This window comes from Macaca thibetana, chromosome X (assembly GCF_024542745.1).
Source record: "Macaca thibetana thibetana isolate TM-01 chromosome X, ASM2454274v1, whole genome shotgun sequence".
Taxonomy (NCBI): Eukaryota; Metazoa; Chordata; class Mammalia; order Primates; family Cercopithecidae; genus Macaca; species Macaca thibetana.
The window spans coordinates 80,463,571-80,486,640 of record NC_065598.1 but is presented as its reverse complement, the minus strand read 5'-3'; the positions used below and the strand labels follow the sequence as shown (position 1 = coordinate 80,486,640).

General features: G+C 34.8%; 1 protein-coding gene across 3 annotated transcripts in view; it reads left to right on the top strand.

The window, feature by feature from the left end:
* Window positions 1–23,070, top strand: part of HDX (highly divergent homeobox) — a 193,890-nt gene that overhangs the window by 152,011 nt on the left and 18,809 nt on the right. For all 3 annotated transcript variants that reach the window (XM_050776348.1, XM_050776345.1, XM_050776347.1), the window contains 2 exons: window positions 13,852–14,059; window positions 21,483–21,562. In XM_050776348.1, the coding sequence (XP_050632305.1) occupies window positions 13,852–14,059; window positions 21,483–21,562 (288 nt within the window). The remainder of the gene's footprint in view (window positions 1–13,851; window positions 14,060–21,482; window positions 21,563–23,070) is intronic.

Sequence of the window (23,070 nt, the reverse complement as noted above, 5' to 3'; positions counted from 1 at the left end):
GCATACATACTCGAGGCAGCATGACAGAGAGGGAGAAGAATAAAGGGCAAAGGGTGTTTACCAGCTGTCTTTTAACAAGAATTTCTGGAAACTACCATGAGATCCTTTCATTTGTATCCCATTGGCTAAAGATTAGTCACATGGTCATACAAAACTACAAGAGAAGCTGCAAATGTGATTTTACTGTGAGCAATCATGTGTCCAGCTAAACCTTCTATTCTTCTGGGAGGTGAGGACAAATATGGGGAATAGACAGCAGTCTCTCTCATATGTTTACATTGCAACTTCCCGATTTGTTCAATGTTAGGCATTGTCTATTGATTTTTCACTGTGAAATGCAAAGCTTTTAAAAAATCTATTTCAAGATTTCCTCATTGATTCTTTCACTTACACGCATAATTCCTCTCTCCTCATCCTCCTATAACTTTGGTCAGCTGGGTATTCATTATTATGACTATGTAAATGCTTTACACATTTGAATTATGTAGTGAAACATCATTTTTTCCTTTTCTGTATAACTTAGCATTGTTTTGTTTCCCTGTAGTTCATAATTTACTTAATTTATATTTTTGATATTCATATGTTTGCTTGAGTTATTTTCTAGGTACTTACTACTAATTTATCTTTAAACCCTTTCCCGCCGGGCGCGGTGGCTCAAGCCTGTAATCCCAGCACTTTGGGAGGCCGAGGCGGGTGGATCACAAGGTCAGGAGATCGAGACTATCCTGGCTAACATGGTGAAACCCCGTCTCTACTAAAAATACAAAAAACTAGCCGGGCGTGGTGGCGGGCGCCTGTAGTCTCAGCTACTTGGGAGGCTGAGGCGGGAGAATGGCGTGAACCCGGGAGGCGGAGCTTGCAGTGAGCCGAGATCACGCCACTGCACTCCAGCCTGGGAGACACAGCGAGACTCCGTCTCAAAAAAAAAATAAAAAATAAAAAAAAAATAAACACTTTCCCAGTTGCATAAGTCTCCACTCAACACATTCATACACATTTGGTAGTATAATAATTCCATCATCTTAAAGAAATATCTCCTGGAATTTTCTGATCTGCTCCAACTGAATTGGTTATTTTATGCACCTGGACTATAACTGTTACTCTAAGATTTCCACTTCCAATCTGTTTTTCCTCTTGCTCTACTTTCAGTAAGATATCCCTTAATTTATTCTCCAACTTTTCTACTGAGTTTTTCACTTTTTAAAAAATATGCCCCTGGTACTAATAAGTACCTTGTGCCATGGCAACAATGTTCAGGTTCTATGGACAGCCATAGAGTCTCCTTGAGACACCCATACTACAAGAGAGGAGACAGGGACAGAATCTCTTTAAAAACATACACTCCTAAAATAAAGATAAGATATCCACAGGATTCCTGGCTAGGGTTATCTCTGATATCAAGGGATTTTAGGCACACTGACTGTAAAAATGGCCAAAACTATTAACATCAGCTCCCCCTTAGGCATTACTATATGCTGAGTTTCTTATTCCTACACAAAGATCTTAATATGCAAAAAAGGAAGAAGAATTTTACCATTTTCTTCTTGCTTAATATTTGTTTAAACTCATATTAGATGAAAGAATAAGGAGCTGCTCACTATCCTTTTATTTCTCATGATTTTCACATACTAGAATGCTCATGGCAGAAAGAAAATTTGGAGGTGATACGTTGTAAGAGGACCTCTTCTGTAACATGTGATAAATTATTCCAAAGGAGAATATGTTTGCAACATATGTTCTTGAGATTTCAGGAAAAACTATTTTTAAGTTTTTAAGTCTAATATACCTTCTAATTACTAATCACCAAAATGAACTCCACCTTAGGGTGTCTAGTTAACCATTACTTACAGTATGATTTGAAAGTTTCAGATTTTTTTTTGTCTTATACTTCTAAGAAGTATAGGAAGCAAAGTTGGTATATTTTTTCTTTGACCTTAACAATGATTGTTAATTATGTGCATGTTTTTCTTCATCTTGAAATGTCATTTCCAGGTTAGTGCCTATTTACCGACTTACTCATTTAGCAAAGGTAAACTGAACACCTATTATGTGCCAGAACTTTTCTAAGTGCCATGGGAAAAATGCATCTCTCTCGAGGAAATTGAAATTTACTGTGATCAATTATTCCTAAATGAGAATAATACATTGGAGAAATATTTTGAGGCATTACATGCGGACTCTAAGTTGGAAGCACTGCTAAGTCCTCGAGGACAGTTAGTTCCCCCCTCCTCCGCCTTGGTACGATTCAGTTTAATGCCTGTCCTTTCCATCTGCATTAGGGTTATAGTGGACAAACATTAAAGTGTACCTTTGCATGGTCAAATATTGATAGAAACAACATATTTTAATGTTTGAGATACATTTTGCAGGACTTAAATACAGTTCATAGAAAACAACTTTATGTTTTTATATTTTAGATTATATTTATTTTCAAAGGAACATGGCTAGATTTGAAGTGCCTTTAAATGGAACAGTGTTTATACAGTATATGGCAAACACCCTATTATCTATTACATACATTGATTTAGAGCTGGAAGGCACCTTGGGGTTGAGTTCAATGCCTATCTATCTATCTATCTATCTATCTATCTATCTATCTATCTGTAAAATGGAGCCAGATTAGCTTTCCCATAGTAGGTAGAGGCCAAGTCTCTTATTCCCAATCTAACATTATTTCCAGTTCTACCTTACTAGTGTATGCTTTACTGTAAGAAATAACTTGGATACTTCTTAAAAATATAGATCACCCTATTCTAGACCTACTGAATCAGAATTTGCAAGAAAGGCCCAGAGAATCTATATGTTTCCCTTCCGCAAATTATTCTTAAGATCAGGTAAATTTGGAAAAACCTTTACAACACTATGTCATTGCAGCTAAATATTCTAGCATGTACTTTTTATCCATAACACTTGGTCAAATTTTATAATTTATGTTTGTTTTCTACTTGTTTATCACCTGTACATATACATTTCTGTTGTTTATCATCTATATTTATACATTTAAGTTCCCTGAGGAAAAGGCTATATCTATTATATTTACCACTGCATCCCAAGCACCAGAAACAGTGTTTGGTACATAGTAAATTTTCAGTAATATATGTGGAATGAATGAATGAATATCTAACAGAAAAGTGTACCCTCTATGTATAGCATACATGAACTAACAAATGTATAATACCATACATTTAAAATAAAAGTTTAGAATATAGTTTCATATTGTTTAATAGAAATATACTTAGAAATGTACAGGGCTTTAGAGTACTCATTTTTAATAGCTATTATGTTTGTGTTGTTAATACATAGTCGTTCTGGTTGAAAAGATACTACTATTATTTTTAGATTTGTGACCATTCTGGTGGGAAATTTATTATTCAGGAAAGTAAAGAATTTGGAAATCATTTTCCTGATTTTGCACATAAATAATCTGAGGCCTAGAGCGATAAAATAACTTGTCCATTGTTCATATAAAATGGTTGAAAAAGCTAAATATTTTAAAGTAGGGGTGTTTAATCCGAAACAGTGAAAAAATACCCTTCACATAATTGATAGCTGGAATGTAGAAGGGAGAGTTCAGGGTGAAGAAGATCTGAAGCAAAGAACTGGAAACAATACCTCAATGAAATAAAACAATTGATATGATGCAGTTTAAGGAAGACCATTATGAAAACACTTACAAAACCAACTGGGAAACTTGCAGAGTGGTATGGTTCATATACCTGATATTTTTATGCAAAAAGAGGATGGACACTTTAGGCGCTCAGCAGATTGTATGATACCCACTCACACTGGTAAAAGTGATCTTCTTAACAGTCTATACACTCAACTTCTGATTTCTGCCAGTAACAATCTCAGGGACACACCTAGAAATAATGTTTTGCCAGCTATCTGGGAAACATTTAGCTCAGTTAAACTGACACATAAAATTAACTATCACAACCTGCTATAGTAAAATATTTTAGATTGGCTGTCTTATAAACAGCATAAATTTATTCTTAATTGTTCTGGAGTCTGAGGAATCAAGGACCAAGGTGCTGGAAGGTCCAAAGTATGGACAGCCCACTTTCTTTTTTTTTTTTTTTTTTTTTTTGAGACGGAGTCTCGTTCTGTAGCCCAGGCTGGAGTGCAGTGGCCGGATCTCAGCTCACTGCAAGCTCCGCCTCCCGGGTTCACGCCATTCTCCGGCCTCAGCCTCCCAAGTAGCTGGGACTACAGGCGCTGCCATCTCGCCCGGCTATTTTTTTATTTCTTAGTAGAGACGGGGTTTCACTGTGTTAGCCAGAATGGTCTCGATCTCCTGACCTCGTGATCCGCCCATCTCGGCCTCCCAAAGTGCTGGGATTACAGGCTTGAGCCACCGCGCCCGGCCGGACAGCCCACTTTCTAGACAGCTATCTTTTTGCTGTAACCTCACATGGCAGAAGGGGCAAGGAATCTCTCTGGGGTCTCCTTTATAAAAGCACTAATGTTATTTATGAGAGATCCATTCTTATTATCTATTTACCTCCAAAAGGCCCCACCTCTTAACACTATTACCTTGGGGGTTGGGAATTTAACATGTTAATTTGGAGTAGGGGAGACAAATATTCAGACCATAGCGGACTCTAAGATTAATTCAATTATCTATGATTCTGTAAAAATGTAATAAACCCATTAGCATTGTATTTATACATTGAATCATTTTTCCAGTGCCTTCTACTTTTGAGGAATATCCAAAGAGGAAATAGTTTAGCTTTGGTTTGCAATAAAATCTCACATACTTCCAATATTCACATAACATATTATTTTACCTTTATCTTTGCACATTTTGTAATCACTCATTTCTCTCAAAAAGGGTGCAAAAGAAGTTGAAGATAAATAGAAACTTGGTTTCTGCCTTTTTTTTCTTCACTCTTCTCCAGCTTTTATGACCCAAATGAAGCAGAAATCATCCTGCGGAGACTGGTGTTTTCCTCCTTCTACTCATACCATCATTTTCACAAACACTAGTGGCTAAGATTATTGTAAAAGAAAAGCTTCTGCATTTTCAATTTGTTAAGTGTTCATAGGTAGAAAATAGAGAGATTCCATGACAATTTTAAGAAACTTTAGTAAGCAATTGCCATTCTTTATCTTTTCTGAATTATAGCAATCAATTTTCAACGTTATGATGTAATGACAAATTGGGTGCTAGAGTCAATAATAATTTAATTGTACATTATAAATTCACTAAAAGAGCATAATTGGACAGTTTGTAACACAAAAGATAAATGCTTGAAGGGATGGATACTCAGTGTTCCATGATGTGATTATTATGCTTTGCATGCCTGTACCAAAATGTTTCATGCACCTCGTAAATATATACACCTAACATATACCCACAAAAATTAAAAATAAAAAAGTGTTAAAAAGAAAAAATAAATGGAATTCTCCTTTTTAAACTAGTATTTCTCCTATGAAAGAGGTTATCAAAGCTAAGAAAATTAATATCCGTACATATTTTTATTTCATACTAGGCAATTTTCTCTTTTGTGTGTACTTTATTCATGTGTTTCAAACTTCACATTTAGTGTCAATCCTAAATACATACAAGGAACTACATTTTATAAACTTGAAGGGAAAATTCCCCCCATCAAATATAAAGAATAATTCATCTTTTTGAACTAACTAAATAGTTCTTCTGTTTTGCCCTGCATATTTTTTGAAATCTTACCAAGTACAAAGTTAACTTCATTCATGCTTTTTATTGACACAAAGAGTAGCTAAGGTGGCTTTGTATTTACGTTGCCCTATTGTGTAGAAGAAATTCTAGTTGATATAAAGGGCATCATAATCAAATTTAGAGCTGAAACTCTAAACTGTTATTTAGTGGTTTTCTACGCTGCTTTAGGTTTTAAGAATCCTTTTTGACATGACAAAACTAGAAAGGTTACAAGTTCTAGTCATAAAATGGTCTTTCTGAAAATTGCATAAGAAACATGGGAATAAAATTGGTTTCAGACTGTTGCTTCTGAGAAAATGGAGTAGACATAATTTTCCCTGTTCTTCTCATTAAGTAGAACTAAAATCCCTGGACATTATATAACTAGGAAACATAAGAAGAATCTGAAGGGTGGAAAGAAGTCACATCTGCTAGGGACCATGGGACCCCATGAATGACACTCACACAATGGTGAGTTTCCTGGGTTTTCGTTTGCTTCATATGCCCCAGAATAGATACTGGAAAAGCCAACAATCTAGAAACACCAGTAGGTGCAAACAAATGGAAAAAAGGAAAGAAAAAGAAAAGCCTGGCCTCTCTCAGCAAAGAACCAGGAAAAGGGCAGTCTAACATGACAGAAAATGTTTAGATAATGACCTCTTTACTTCAGCCAAATACCACGGGGAAAAACTGCAGCCACACCCAGCCCTACAAGAAAAGGCCAAGTGGAGGACCAAGACTTCTGCCTCACCACGTTGTGGAACAGCTAGATGCCCCCACCCCAGCAAAACAAAACAAAACAAAACAAAACAAACAAACAAACAAACAAAAAACACTCACTGATGGAATGGTGTCAGATAAGAAAGAGTGGAGAGCTGGATTAAAAATCCATTCTCCACCATTCCCTTGCAATGTCACTAGAAGACTTTTATTCCCTCCTGCACTTAGAGGTGATGATGAGCCCTTCCTCCTCCTCATTGGCGTGGTATCAGAAGATGCCTGTTGGAGCTCCTGGACTCCCAACTCCACCTAGGAGTAAAACGAGTCTCCTTCCCCAGTGGATGTCAATGGAAATCCAATGGACAACCTGGAATTTTACCCTCTTGTGACTGTCATAAGATAGGTAGATAGATAGATAGATAGATAGATAGACAGATAGATAGAGAGATAGACAGACAGATAGATAGATAGCCTGGATCAATCACTAAAAAGTCATACAAAGGGATACAGAAAAGTTCTATACATAAATATAAATGGAATTCTAAATATTTAAAAATACACCACAGGAATGCTGGGGAAAAATACAACTAAAGACATTAAAAGAAATGAAGGCAGAAAATGAAATGAAATATTTAAGCTTTAACATAGAAATAATTGCATTAAATTTAAATGATCTAAATTCACAAACTAAAAAATAGAGACTTGCAAATTGGATTTTTAAAAATGACCTAACTTGATGTTGTCTACAATAAGTTAAAATATCATGATGTGTGTAGTTTGAAAATAAAAGACTATAAAACATACAGAATGCAAATATGAATCAAAATAAAGCAGGAGTTTATACAATAATATAAGATAAAGTAGGCCGGGCGCGGTGGCTCAAGCCTGTAATCCCAGCACTTTGGGAGGCCGAGACGGGCAGATCACGAGGTCAGGAGATCGAGACCATCCTGGCAAACACGGTGAAACCCCGTCTCTACTAAAAAGTACAAAAAAACTAGCCGGGCGAGGTGGCGGGCGCCTGTAATCCCAGCTACTCGGAGGCTGAGGCAGGAGAATGGCCTAAACTTGGGAGGCGGAGCTTGCAGTGAGCTGAGATCCGGCCACTGCACTCCCGCCTGGGCGACAGAGCGAAACTCCATCTCAAAAAAAAAAAAGAGATAAAGTAGACTTCAGAGCAAAGGAAATTACAGGGGACAAAGTGGGACACTATATAATAATAACAAGGTAAATTATATCAAGTAGACATTGCAATTCTGAATGTGTATACATCAGGTATCACAGAACTACAAAACATGAGAAGCAACAACTAAAAATTCTGAAAAGAAAAATAAGAAAATCCAAAATTATATTTGGAGATTTCATCACCCTTCTCTCAACAACTCCTATAGTTATTACATAGAAGAATATTAGTCATATAGAAGAACCCCAAAACACCCTCAATCAATAAGGTCTAATTGACTAATAGAAGGCACAACCCAACAAAAATAAAATACACACTTTTCAAGTGCTCATGGAACACACGAAAAGATAGAGCAAATCCTGGACCATAAGACAAACCTCAATAAATTCTAAAAATCTAAATCATACAGAATATGTTCCTGACCACTATTGCATCAAAGCAGAAACCAATAACAGAAAGATGCCAGAAAAATCTCCACACACTTAGAGGTTATGCAAGACACTTCTAATAATCCATGGGTCAAAGAGGGAGTCTTTTTCAGTTTTTACAGATTTCAGGGTATAAGTGCAGCTTCATTACACACATATGTTGTGTGGTGGTGAAGTCTGGGCTTTGAGTGTACCTGTCACTCAAATAGTGAACATTGTACCCAACAGGTGATTTTTCAACCCTCACCCGTCTTCCACCCTCCTACCTTTTAGAGTTTTCATTGTCTATTATTCCACTCTCTATTGCCATGGGTGCCCACTGTTTAACACCCACTTACAAGTTATATCATGTGGTATTTGACTTTCTGTTTGAGTTATTTCACTTAGAATAATGGCCTGTAGTTCCATTTATGTTACTACAAAAGACATGATTTTATTCTTTTTTATGGCTGAGTAGTATTCTATGGTACACATGCATACATAGGGTTAGGGTTAGGATTAAGGTCAGGGGTTAAGGATATTAGGGGTTAGGGCTGTTATATATATATGTGTATATATACACACACACATATAAACATATAGATGTACATATATACACACACATATACACATCTATTTGATAAAAATTATGTTAATTTTGTAAATTATGTTTTTACATCTATATGTTTATATATGTGTGCATATATGTGTATGTAAACATATAAATGTATATATGTGTGTATATATAAACATATAGATGTACATATATACACACATACATAATCTATGTTTATATATATATGTGTGTGTGTGTGTGTATATATATATATATATATGGAACAACCCTAACCCTAACTCCTAACCTCCTTAACCCCTAACCCTAACCATATGTGTGCACACATGCACACACACACACACACACACATATGTATATAAAACTTTATTAAAGAAGTCATAGGGAATAAAATGAAATTAGACTCTAGTTTCTGGTCTGGCATGTGAGGAGCCTAGAAGTTGTCATTCATCTTAACAAATAAAACGTTGAACAAACTGAAAATCAACAATTCTTCTTAGATATGACAGATAAGTGAAGTTACTGGGCAAACCACTGACCCCAAAATTGGTGAGACAAATAGGCAGATACAGAGAATCACAACTTACTGGAGCAGAATTCCATGAGCAGAAACCTCCATGGGAACCAGTACCAAGGCAGGAAAACCTAAATTGTAACTGATGAATTGCTGGAGGCTCAGTGTAGACAAGTCAGAAAGTTCGAAACTCTAGCATGAGCAATCATGGAGGGGGTGATACTTTTCTGAATTTTACTCCCAGAGGCTGTATCAGATTCTCACTGTGAATATTGGAGAAAAACTCCCTCACGCTCTTGACAGGAAGAGTGGAAAAATAACCATTTTTAAGAAACATTAGAACATTCTGTTAAGAAAGCCTGCTCTTAAGAACAAATATTTTACCAGAGCCTAGCCTATTGGGATTTTACCATGACCTACCTATCCTAGGGCAAAAATAAACAACAATTATAACCAAATACAGTCCCCTTTAGCCATTCTGTCCCACCTAAGGTAGAGGAAAAACTGATAAACACTTGTAAAGTTCACAGGCCATGGCAAAGGTTCACTAAAAGACTGAGATCTCATCATAGGACTATAGGATGCTTTACCTTCCTCCTAACCTTAACACTACATCACCAAATGCCTAGTTCTTTCAGTTCTTTTAACCCAGTACATCATGTTTAACTTTTAATAAAAAATGACAAGGCATACCAAAAGGCAAAAAACAAACAAAAACAAAACAACAAAAGAATTTGAAGAGACAGAGCAAGCATCAGAACTACATTCATACATGACAGGGATGTTAGAATTGTCAGACCAGGAATTGGAAAGAACTATGATTAACATGCTAAGGGCACTAATGGAAAAAGTAGACAACATGCAAGAACAGAATGGTAATGTAAACAGAGGCATGAACATTCTAAGAAAGGATCAAAAACAAATGCTAGAGACCAAAAACAGTAATTGAAATGAAGAATGCTTTTGATGGTCTCATTAGCAGACTGGACATGACTGTGGAAAGAATTTCTGAACTTAATGATATATCAATAGAAACTTCCAAAACTGGAGAGCATAAAACAAAAATACTGATTAAAAATGGAACATAATATACAAAAACTGTGGGATAAATATAACAGATGCAACATATGTCCAATGGGAGTACCACCAGAAAGAGGAAAAAAAAGGAAAATAGAACAGAAGAAATATTCAAAACCATAATAACTGAGAATTTTCCCTAAATTAATGTAATATATCAAACCACAGATCCACAATGCTTGGAGTATGCCAAGCAGGATAAATGCAAAACAAACAATAAAAAACGACACCTAGGCATATCATACTCAACTGCAAAAATCAATGATAAAGAAAAAGAATTCAAAGAAGCCAGAGGGGAAAAACAAATACCTTAATTACAGAGGAGCAGCAGTAAGAATTAAATCTGACTTTTCCTCAGAAACCATGCAAGCAAGAAGGCAGTAGAATGAAATATTTAAAGTGTTGAGAGGAAAAAACAAACAATACCAACCCACAATTCTGTACTCAGTGAAATTATCCTTCAAATGTGAAGGACAAATAGACTTTTTCAGACAAAAATTGAAGGGATGTGTTGCCAGTAGAACTGCCTTGCAGGAAATGTTGAAAAGTCCTTCAGATACAAGGGAAATCATATAGGTCAGAAATGCAGAGCTACATAAAGAAAGGAAGAGTATTAGAGAAAGAATATTGAAGGTAAAAGTACATTGAACAGTACAAAAGGAATAAAATGCCAAATTTGTGGGATGCAGATAAAGTAGTGTTGACAGCAAAATGTATCATAATGAGTACATTAGAAAACAGGAAACTCTCAAATAAATAATCTAAACTCCCACCTTAAGAAACTAGACAAAAGCTGGACATGGTGGCTGGTGAGCACTTGCAGTTCTAGCTACTCAGGAGGCTGAGATGGGAGAATTGCTTGAGCCCAGGAGTTCAAGCCTATAGTGAACTATGATCACATTACTGTGACAGAGTGAGATCCTATCTCTAAAAAAAGAAGATAGTGAAAAAAATGGAAACTAGAAAAAGACGACAAAATAAACACAAAGCAAACAGAAGGAAGGAAATAACTAAGGTATGAACAAAAATGAATGAAACAGAAAAAAAAAAGAAAACATTTACTTTAGCTTCTGCAAAATTAAACACTTAGGTATAAATTTAATGAACTAGGCACAAGGTCTGCATGAAGAAAACTACAAAACTCTGATAAAAGAAATCAAACATCTAAATAAATGGAGAGATATTCCATGGACATGGATAGAACAACTCAATTATATCAAGGTTTCAGTTCTTTTCCAACTTGATCTATAGATTCAATGCAATCCCAATCAAAACCCCAGAAGTTACTTTTCTTCTGTGGATTGTGGTTTTTATTACCATTTCTAAGAATTCTTCACTAATCCTGAAGCCCCAAAGATTCTCCTCTATGCCCTCTTGCAAAAGTTTTAAAGTTTTATTTTTTATATTTAAATCTATGAAGCATTTTGAGTTCATTTTTGTATAAGGTGTGAGATTTAGGACAGGGTCTGTTTTTGTTTTCCTATGAATATCCAGTCGCTTCAGCATTGTTTCTTGAAAAAAATACCCTTCCCCTATTAAATTCTTTTTGTACCTTTGTCAAAAGTCAGCTAAGCTGGTCATACTAGTGTAAGACTATTTCTGGGTTCTCTATTCTGTTTCAGTGATCTGTGGCTAGCCCTCTGCTAATAGTACACACTGTTGATTACTGTAATTATATAATGTCTTGAAATTAGGTAGATATATTCTTTCCACTTTATTCTTTTTTATTCAATACTGTTTTAGCCATACTCACTCATTTTATTTTCATATGAATTTTAGAATTGTCTCATATGTATCTACAAAAATCTTGCTGGAATTTGATAAAAATTATGTTAAACTATGTATAATGTAATGTGATCATAGTTCACTGCAGCCTTGAACTCCTGGGTTCCAGCAATCCTCCCACCTCAGCTTCCCGAATATATGCAACTACAGGTGCTCACCAGTCACCAGGCCCATGTTAAACTGTGTTTAACAATTAGATGTTTGCCAAGTTTACCAATCTTTTCAGTGAACCCATTGTTTATTATTTTAAATTAATATCCTTTATTTTTTTGAGCAGTGTTAAGTTTGTGCTGCAAAAGACTAAACAGGACAGAAATTCAAGCTACAGACTGGGAGCAAATATTTGCAAACCACATATATGGCATATAACTCATATTTAGAATATATAAAGAACTTCTCAAAACTCAACACTGAAAACAAACAAGCACTTCAATTAGAAAATTAAGAGACATTTCACTGAAAAGGATGGCAAATATATGGATGACAAATAAGCACGTGGAAATATGGTCAACATTAAGAACTTGTTGAACTGTTGCTACATACACCTATGAGAACAGCTAAAAGTTTTTAGAAAATACTGACAATACTAAATGATAGCAAGAATGCTAAGAAACTGGATCTCTCATATATGGCTGATAAGAATGTAAAATGGAACAGTTTCTCTGGAAAACAATTTGACAGTTTCTCATAAAACTTAACATATAGCCATATGATCCATAATTTGCATCCTTGTGCCTATATCCTAGAAAAATAAAAACCATGTCTACATAAAACCTGCAAGTTACTGTTCACAATGGCTTTATATATAATAAGCAAAAAATTTGAAGCAATGCAAGCATCCTTCAACAGGTAAATGGTTAAACAAACATGGGTAAACATATATCATGGAATACTGCTTAGCAATAAAAATGAATGGGCTCGATACACACAACTTGAATGAATCTCCAGGGAATTGTGCTGAATTGAAAAAGTTGATTTCAAAAGGTCACATGCTGCATGATTCCATTTATATAATATTCTTGAAAAACCACAGTTATGGAGACAGAAAACAGATTAGGGATAGTGGGAAGGAGAGGAAGAGGAATGGTGTGATAAAGGGACATAGAACTATACACACATATTGTACAGAATCAATTTCCTTTTTATGATATTTTGCTATAGTTATGTAAGATGGAAGTTGGAGAAGATGGAGTGAAGAATAAACAAGACTTATCTTTGAAACTTCCCATGACTCTAAAATTATTTCATTACGAAATGTCTTCAAAATTGGTTGTAAATTTAGTAAAATGAAATTTCAGAGTGCTTGAAATGCCAAGGTAATAATATGGAGCCAAACAAAATTAACAGAGGGCACATTTTTGCATAGGAAGAACAAGATTAGAAATAGGATATGAATTAGAGTTATAGCTGTTTGAAAAAGAACCAGTTTATTTTTCTTTTGAAAGATTTGGTGAATCGTTTTCTTGAGAAACAAAACAAAAACAGAAAAAAGTCATCCTCATTAGACTACATGTTGCTTAAAAGTATGAATATTTATATAAATACCTTCTTTCTGCTAATAAATATTTTAAAGTAAAAGTCATAACTATTAACATTTTGAGGTGATTGACATGCTGACCATCATGAGTCTATCATTATAAAATCTGTACATGTATTGAAACCTCACACTGTCACACTGTACCCCATAACCATGTACAATTATTATGTGTCAATTATAAATAAAATAAATAAGTTATAAAAATATAAAACATAATTATTTTTATTTTAGCATATTGACATAACGTTTTTATCTTTCTATGTACCCATTTATTCCTTTAAATCCTATTTTATGCAGCATTCATTCATTATTTTACTGGCCAGAACTGCTAAGTTCTCTATGCTTACAAAAATTCCTCTTATATTTCTCTTATAAAGACTTGGATTGGGAATCGAAGAAGGAAATATCGTTTAATGGGGATTGAAGTTCCACCTCCAAGAGGAGGCCCTGCTGATTTCTCTGAGCAGCCTGAGTCTGGTTCTTTATCTGCACTCACACCAGGAGAGGAAGCTGGGCCTGAAGTAGGAGAGGATAATGACAGAAATGATGAAGTATCCATCTGTTTGTCTGAAGGAAGCTCTCAAGGTACTTTATATGCTGAATCTTCTAATAATAGCCTTTGTAAATTTGATGCATTTTTTACTTGCTTTTCAGCTTACTGCACTTCAAGTCTAGAGTCTTCAAAACATTTGGCCAAGTATTTGAAAAGAATAGATTTATTTTTAATACCTCCACCTAAACAATCTCCCACATCGTCATCACAAGGAACATTCATCTACAACAATAATAATCTCTTACATTTATAAATGTTATTACAATTCATACATTACAATTAAGTAAATGATTTTTATTTTATTGGAATTCTAGTCAGTTTAGGTCAGAGCATTATAAACACACTGTAATGAAAGAGTATGGCATAATATAACAAATACCAGGCTAGTAGTCAGGAAATCTGGATGCAACTCCTAGCTTTTCATGCGATTTTTCATGAGACTTTCATGCAAAGTATTTAATTGGGCTTTAGTTTCCTCATCTGCTAAAGATAATTAGTCTGGATTATCTTTATGATACCTCTCAATGTTTCTCTAAAAGAGAATTCAAATAATATCATGTAATGGCACTATCTGTTCATGAGAAGTATGTTTCATTTGTCCTCAAGCATAGATATGATTCTCTTCTGACATATTTTTATTAACACTTTTATTGAGATTTAATTTACACATCATAAAATTCATCCATTGTAAGGCCATGTGAGGTGACTAATGCCTCTAATCCCAGAACTTTGGAAGACTGTTATGGAATGATTGCTTGAACTCAGGAGTTCGAAATCAGCCAGGGCAACATTATGAGACCTCATCTCTACAAAAAGTGGTTTTTGGTTTGTTCGTTTGTTTGTTTTTGTTGTTGTTGTTGTTGTTTTAATTAGCTACAGTCCCAGCTACTCAGGAGTCTAAGGTGAGAGGATCACTTGAGCCCTGGAGTTTGAGGCTGCAGGGAGCTCAAGTGATTGTGCCACTGTACTCCAACCTGGATGACAGAGTGACACCCTGTCTCAAAATATAATCATTCATTTTAAATATAGAATTCAATGATTTTTAGTAAATTTTATGCAATTCTACAACCATCATCATCACTGAAATCTGAATTTATATCACTTTCATCACTCCAATAATTCCCTTTAGCCCCTTTGCAGTCACTCCCTCTCCCCACTCTAAACTTTAGGAAGTCACTGATCTGCTTTATGATGATATAAATTTGTCTTTTCTGGGCATTTTCTATAAATTGAATCATACAATATATAGGATTTTGTATCCGTGATTGAGAAACAAAAAGGATCATGACGTTTCTCATTTTGCTTTTGGTTTCATTGAGCTCTGTTTAGAATACTTACAATATATTTTCCAGTTTATTTTTTGCCTTTTAATTTTGCTTATGATGTTTTCCGATGTCAGATTTTCTTTTGTAATTTTTAAGTTTTCAAATCTACCAATACTTTCCTTTATGGTTTCTGACTTTGGGTCATAATTACAGTCTTTCCTTGTACTACAATCATGTAAATATACCCCTACATTTGCCTCTAGTATCCTTATAGTTTAATTTGTACAACTTGATATTTATTTCACCTAGAATTAATTTTGCTTTAAGATGTGTGAATACATCCAATTTTATTTTTCCAAATGGTTAACAAATAGTCCCTACACCATCTGTTGAATAACTCATCTTTTACCAGTGAGTTGGAATGTAGCTTTTTATTAAATACACACACACACACTCTCTCACACACACACATATACACACACATGCAGGCATACACATATACACATGTGGGTCAAATGTGAGACTTCTTATTGTTACACTGATCTGATGGTTTACAACTCTGGCTTTATAAAATGTCTTAATATCCGGTAGGGCAATCATTCTTCTTTGCTTTGTAGTAGATTGATTATTGAATTGTTTAGTCATACAATTTGAACTGTTTAAGCATGCCTTTTCCAAATCTCCTTCCCCAAAATTCATTCGAGATTTTTCTTGGCATTGTATTAAACTTAGAGAATACTGTAGGAAGATGAATTCAGCTTTGCATGTATTGAATTTTATATAGTGTTTGGACATCCATGTAGAGCTGTCCAAGCAGGTCTTTGGATAATATGAGTGTGAAACTCAGATGAGGGCTTAAGACATAAGAAGAAATATGGAAGTCACCCACATTGAGGCAAAAAATATCTAACCATGAAAATTGAAGATTTAGTTAAGTGAAAAAATGAAAAACAAGAAAGGACAATGAACAAAGACTGTGTATTGATAAATGTCCAGATTTGGGTGTTGGATGAGAAAAGGGAGCCACTGAAAGAACATCCAGAAACAGAAGAAGCAGGACAGTATGCTTTTCCTAAAACCAAGGAAAGAGTCAGGTGCAGTGGCATGCCTGTAGTCTCAGCTACTTGGAAAGCTGAGGCGAAAAAGATCCCTTGAGGTTGGGAGTTTGACGCTTCCGTGTGTTCTGATTGCACCTGTGAATAGCCACTATACTCCAGCCTGGGCAACATAGTGACTTCTGTCTCTAAAATTAAGAAAAATAAATAAATAAAGAGATTTCAGAAGGAAGAGGTGTCATTATTTCAGTAGTTAAGTGAAAAAATGAAAAAAGTCTCATGGTCTCATAAAAGTTAGGTAGAAAAAGGGATGAGAAAGCCATTGAATTTGGTGCTTTAGAAATTCTTTTAAAAAAGCAATTAACTGCATGGGAAGAGGAGAGGCAAACAGATTGCAGTAGGTTGAGTAATGAAAGGGAAAGCAAATCTACTAGTATTAAGAGGGCCATGTATTTAAAGATCAGGTATTTGAAAGGTTATCAATGTGAATATTCAAGTTTCTCTCTCTCTCTCTCTCTCTCTCTCTCTCTCTCTCTCACTCTCTCTTCTCTTTCTCTCTCTCTCCTAACATTTGTTATTCATATTGAAGATGATACAAGAGAATTGAGTGTACAGGAAAATAGTGAGGCAGATTTTAAAATTATCAAGAAAAAAGAAACATTGCACCATTTCCAAGCCCTTTATTTCTAATATAATTGGTCCTTTAAACCATTTCTGTCATTTGTTAGTGTTTACTAAATTGCATGTGCCTGGAGATACTTGGATATTCCCAGTGACTCATGACTGGTGTTTTAGAGCCTGCTGAATAGTGGCTAGTTGAAGGAGAGTGGGGAAGTAGAGATTTGTGTGTTTCTGTGCTTGAGTGGGTAAGCTGAGAGAAAATATTCAGAGAAAGTACAGAAGACCCTAAGTGAAATTTCATTTCCCAACTCCCACTTCTCCACCTAAAAGATAATTTTAAAAAATAAGTAGTTGAAGAAAAAAAGTGAAAGTTAATTTTAAAGACCACTTAATGGTCCCCTCTGAATGGACCACTGCTCCTACACTGACATTCTTTGTCATGGTGTGTTCTTTAAATCGCTGGCACAGTAATCAAGACACAACGATAAAAAGAAGAAAGAGAATTTAATATATGAATCAAAAAACACTTGATCAGAAGTGTGACTGCCTAGAATTTTTTATCAGTGGTTTATTTTTCACAGCTGCATGGTAACCTTTTCATTCTCACAGAAATTGCAAGAGAAAAGCAAAAAATCTTTTTCAGATACTGAAAAGAGCCCTTTTTGGTACAGTTTCCTACTAGTTATGTCCTATTCTTTTCCTCATTTTGCTAGTGGGGAATACTAATCCGATTCATTTGATTAAGTGAATCATATCATCTGGCCTAAACTAATATCATGCCTTTAAATTATGCTAACCATTTTCCTTCCAGTTTATGAAAATGTATTTAAATATATTTCTACTTTGAAATTTCCATTAATTACATCTAAGAAATATAAAGAAAAAATAATTTTTAGATTATTATAAAATTAAGTGCCCATAGTACTTCAAAAACCTAACAACTGAAATTCAGACTGCTTATAATAGGGCTATTGATTCAGTAGCATTAGAGTCTTCTGCATATCTAAGAAGGGAAAGATTTCTTTAAATTAGGGTTACGTATTATGTATTAAAAATCAATTGAAAATCCCATTAAAATATTCTAGAAAAATCTGTATAAGTAAAAATTAAGATTTTTTTTTTTATTGCAGTAAAAGGCAGCTTTAGTAAGAGTCAAAAAAAGTGCTGCTGGTCTTTTAGCAGTTTCAGTTCCATTCATTTGTTTCTGAGAGGGTAGATACTTCCTAATACGTATTAGAGCTTCTGACTTACCTCTAACTTCCGCCTTCCACCTCCCACCTTCCCTTTCCCTGTGTAGTGGTGAAGAGAAAAGAAGTGTTGTTAGGAAAGATTAAAAACAAAAACAAAAACAAAAAAACCCTGCCTGAGCTCACCCCTCCCACAACTGCAAACTCTAGCAAAAGTAATAGCTAGATGACTGAGCTCCTTAATTTCTGTATCTACAGTTAATAGACTGTGAAAAATAAATTTGTGTTTGAACAATTTTAAAGATTTTTACTATCCCGAGAAGCAAAATTTTTAAAGATGAGAACAATTAACATCTATGTCATTGAATTTTACATCAAAGCCTCTTTTTTTTCCGGCTGTATCTATTATATGGGTATGCACATGAAAGATAATTCTACATGCAGTTACTTAGTGCGAGTATATAGAGCCACCACATAGAGCGCCCTCTAGAGCTTTAACTGGTAATAATTCCACTTTATTATCCAATTAGCAAAGTTGCTTTTCTTGGGGAATTACCAGGCACATAGATAGTGTTTAGATTTCAAACATTCACAAATATTGAAGCTTCTGTAAGCGAAAGAAAACGTTTTTTATTCAACTGTATCACTTCACATCCTTTTATTTTAGAAATCCTCAATATAGTTTTAATTTAAATCTTCCAAAATAACCAAACCATGTACAAAATATGTTGCCAGTAAAGCAGAACTGTGTACAAAGTTATGAGAAAAGGAGAATAGGAATATAAGGCAAACCTGTAAAGAATGTTACGTTGTTGATGAGCAATATAAACTCTCTTCTGAGGCCACTAGTGCTAATACTGTCTGATGACACTTTTTCCCTTCCTTCATTACATTTTGTTGCTGATTACATAGGAATTGAAATGTCTGTGATTTGAAATGTCTAAATAATGAGTAGGTAAAGGCTCCTCTGTCTATGAACCATTCTTTTAAAAAAAATAAATTGACCTGTTTTTAAGATTTCACATATAAGTGAGATCATGCAATATTTTCTTTCTGTGTTCAGTTATTTCACTTAGCATAATGTCCTGCAGGTCTGTATTAGTTTGTTCTAGCACTGCTATAAGGAAATACCTGAGACTGGGTAATTTATAAAGAAAATAGGTTTAATTGGCTCACAGTTCCGCAGACTGTAAAGGAAGCATGTTGCTGGCTTCTTCTCAGGGAGGCCTCAGGAATTTACAATCATGGCAGAAGGTGAAAGGGAAGCAGGCAGGTCTTACGTGGCTGGAACAGAGGGAAGAGGGGTGAGGTGCTACCCACTTTCAACACCAGATCTCTTGAGAACTCACTCACTCTTACAAGAACAGCACCAAAGGGGAAATCTATCCCAACGATCCAATCACCTCCCACCAGGCTCCAGCTGCAATATTGGGGATTGCAATTTGACGTGAGATTTGGGAGCAGACACAGACCTAAACCATATCAGGGTCTGTCCATGTTGTGGCAAATGGCGGGGGAGGTGGGGGGAAACAGTCAAATATATACAGATACAGAAAAAAAAAAAAAAAAAAGGTTACCAGGATCAGAATATGAGGGAGAGGAAATAGGGAAATGCAGGTCAAGTGATAAAAAGTAGCAAATATGTAGTATGAGCAAGTCAAAAGATTTAATGTGCAACATGAGGGTTACTATTAATAAATGTAATCTATTCAAGATTTTTGCTAAAGGAATATATTATAGCTGCTCGTGGGTGGGGATGGGTAACTATGTGAGATAATGGATATGTTAACTTGTTTCATTACAGAAACAATTTATATGTATATGTGTATGTGTGTATCTTATAACATCATGTTGTATATCTCAAATATACCCCCAAAAAATTAATTTTTAAAAAATATAGCAGAGGAGACAAAAACATTTAAATTGTGTTTGTAGTGGACTTTGCATCAAAATTCTGGTAAGAGTTTTCTGAATATCTTAAACTTGAATTCTCTATATAGTCATATGTGAGTTCCTGGATCAAACACATTTTCCTCTTAATAATTCCCCCATGCTCATACAAGGCACCCTTATATTTCTTTCCATGAAAAGGAATAGACTTAGAAAAATTTGTGAGGGCTAATAAATATTTTTGTTCTGCTACCTAAGGTGAAGTAAAATGTCCGTTACCATGAGATCAATAAATTCTACTAGTATTTATTCAAATAATCTCCACAACATGTCTGTGCCAAAAGAAAAAAGATAGAGAGAGAAGAACATTGCTACCTTGTTTTTCTAAGGGGCTGGTGGAGGGTAATCTGAAACAGAAGGGATTATACATGCAGATACCCTGTGCCTTGAACCAATCAGTTCCCCTAGCTCAGCCTAGAGAGTTTTTTAGTAGTCTGATTTCTCTGAATTAATTTATTTCTTTTACTTATTTTCTCATTTCTAGAATATTGAATTTTGATCAGAAAAGAGATACATGTTCATTTTAGAAAGTACTGGGAAATACAATAAAAAATAGAAACAACCCTATTCCTCAATGATAACCTTTCTGAAAATAAGGATGAGGGGATATTTTTGCCACTCTTTTCTCTTAGCATATATACAGAAGTGTGTTTGTACACACATACATTCACAAAACTGGAAATGCTCTGGATTTATGGTTTTATATCATAGATTTGAAAATTATGTTATCACTTTTTCCTTATTTGAATGAGAAACAAATGTTCATTGTAGAAAAATATTTAAACACATATAAGCAAAAAGAAAACAGAAAAATTAAAAATTACCCATAATTCCATCTAGAAATAGTAATGGCAATGTCTTGGTGGAAACAGTCCTAGTGTTTCTCCATGAAAATTTACATATTTGTATAATAAATTTATTTAAATTATATAGTAAAGTTTATATATTTTAAAATAAAATTAATATTATATGTATCCACAAAATAGGTTTTGTTACCTTCATTTTTTCACTTGCCAGTAAACCATGAATATTTTCCTTATCACTACCGTTCTTCTACTTCAATTTTGGTGGCTTCATAATATTTATTATAGAGATAGATTCTAAATTTCTCTATTCCTCAATTGTTAAGGATACAGTTTTTGTCCATTTTTTCAATTACAAATAGGACAGTGGTGACCATCCTTGTATTTGCCCCCATCTCTACTTATTTCTTTAGAATACATCGTTTGAAGTAGAATTGTTCATCAAACGTGTGAAATGAATTTGCCATTTGTGTCTTTTTATAATAGAGAAATTATTTAAATGATCTTGAAAATAGTATTCTCAAGAAAGTTTTGCGAAATGAAAAACGAAATTATGGCTTCTTTTTTTCTATAGAAGAGCCCAATGAAGTTGTTCCGAATGAGGCAAGGGCTCATAAGGAAGAGGACCACCATGCAGTATCCACAGATAATGTGGTATGTACAGTTTGAAATTCTTTTCTCATTACATGGTTGATTTCAAGTCCAAGTATCCAGTTGGTGAAAATATTCTCATTTTCAGAATAAAGTCTTGCTCCACTTCACAAACCAAAACAGAACTATTTCCAGTGAAATTACATATCTTTGAGGGCTTAGTAAATAAAATTTAAAATGTTGTCATTTGTATCACTAATTTTTTGATTGAGGAATTTGCAAATATAAAAACCCAATACTTGGTACATATAGGACATTTTACATATAACAAGTTATTTTTCTTATTTTTCTTTTTCTTTTTCTTTTTTTTTTTTTTTTTTTTTTTTTTGAGACGGAGTCTCGCTCTGTCGCCCAGGCTGGAGTGCAGTGGCGCGATCTCGGCTCACTGCAACCTCCGCCTCCTGGGCTCACGCCATTCTCTGCTTCAGCCTCCCGAGTAGTTGGGACTACAGGTGCCCGCCACCATGCCCGGCTAGTTTTTTTTGTATTTTTAGTAGAGACGGGGTTTCACCGTGTTAGCCAAGATGGTCTCGATCTCCTGACCTCATGATCCGCCCGCCTCGGCCTCCCAAAGTGCTGGGATTACAGGCGTGAGCCACCGCGCCTGGCTAACAAGTTATTTTTCTTTAACACGGTTAGCAAAGAACAGATTTCTACCTATTTGACAGATGGCAGAATTAAAACAGAGTTTGGCATGAGATCCTGAAGGAAACCTTTTTTAGTTGTGGCACGTGTATGCAAAAATTTCTGCCTCTGAGTTCTCTGTTCAGAACATACCTATCTATGGTGTGTTTGGAACTCTTTTTCCTCCTATTAATAGTTAAATTGTACTCTGGTTAGTCATCTTAAAAATCACAATATAGGAGGAAAGGTAGTATTAAATGTTTGAATAGCAAATAGAAGCAGGTTGTGCGTGGAGTAAAGTGGGTTTTGTGAAAATGTAAACAGATAGTGATGCTCCCTATGCAGCTGTTTTAGCAACATCTGTTTATATTCTGCCCTATCAAGTAATCCTATAATCAAAATGGTATTAAGAGTCAGATATAAAGGGGAATGTCATTGTCCTTTTGTTTTTACTTTTGAATCAGCGTTCTGTGTTTGATTGCAGCCATTAAAAAATAGCCAAATAATTGACCTTTTTTTTGGTTACAAAACGGCTGCGACTTTAGGGTCTACCTTGACTTTCATTACAAGCATTATTTATTTCACAGCGTAGTCCTGTCACATGTCTTTAATAAAAGTTGAGAGCATAAAATAGTTTTGCTGTTTTGTTGTTGTTGTTGTTGTTAAATAACAATAATATATAACAGTGTTTTCTATAAGCAGAATATAGTTTAGGATTGTGTTTTACTGATTTGAGTCCTGGTTGAAGTCAATGTTTGACCCTTCTAACACTAAGTTCAACAAGCATACAGGAAAACAGCTTTGATTATGAGGCAAAGTCGTGTTTTTATTAGATAGCTACTAGTAATTGTTTTCCATGGTTATGAATTGTGCTCATCTTAAATTCC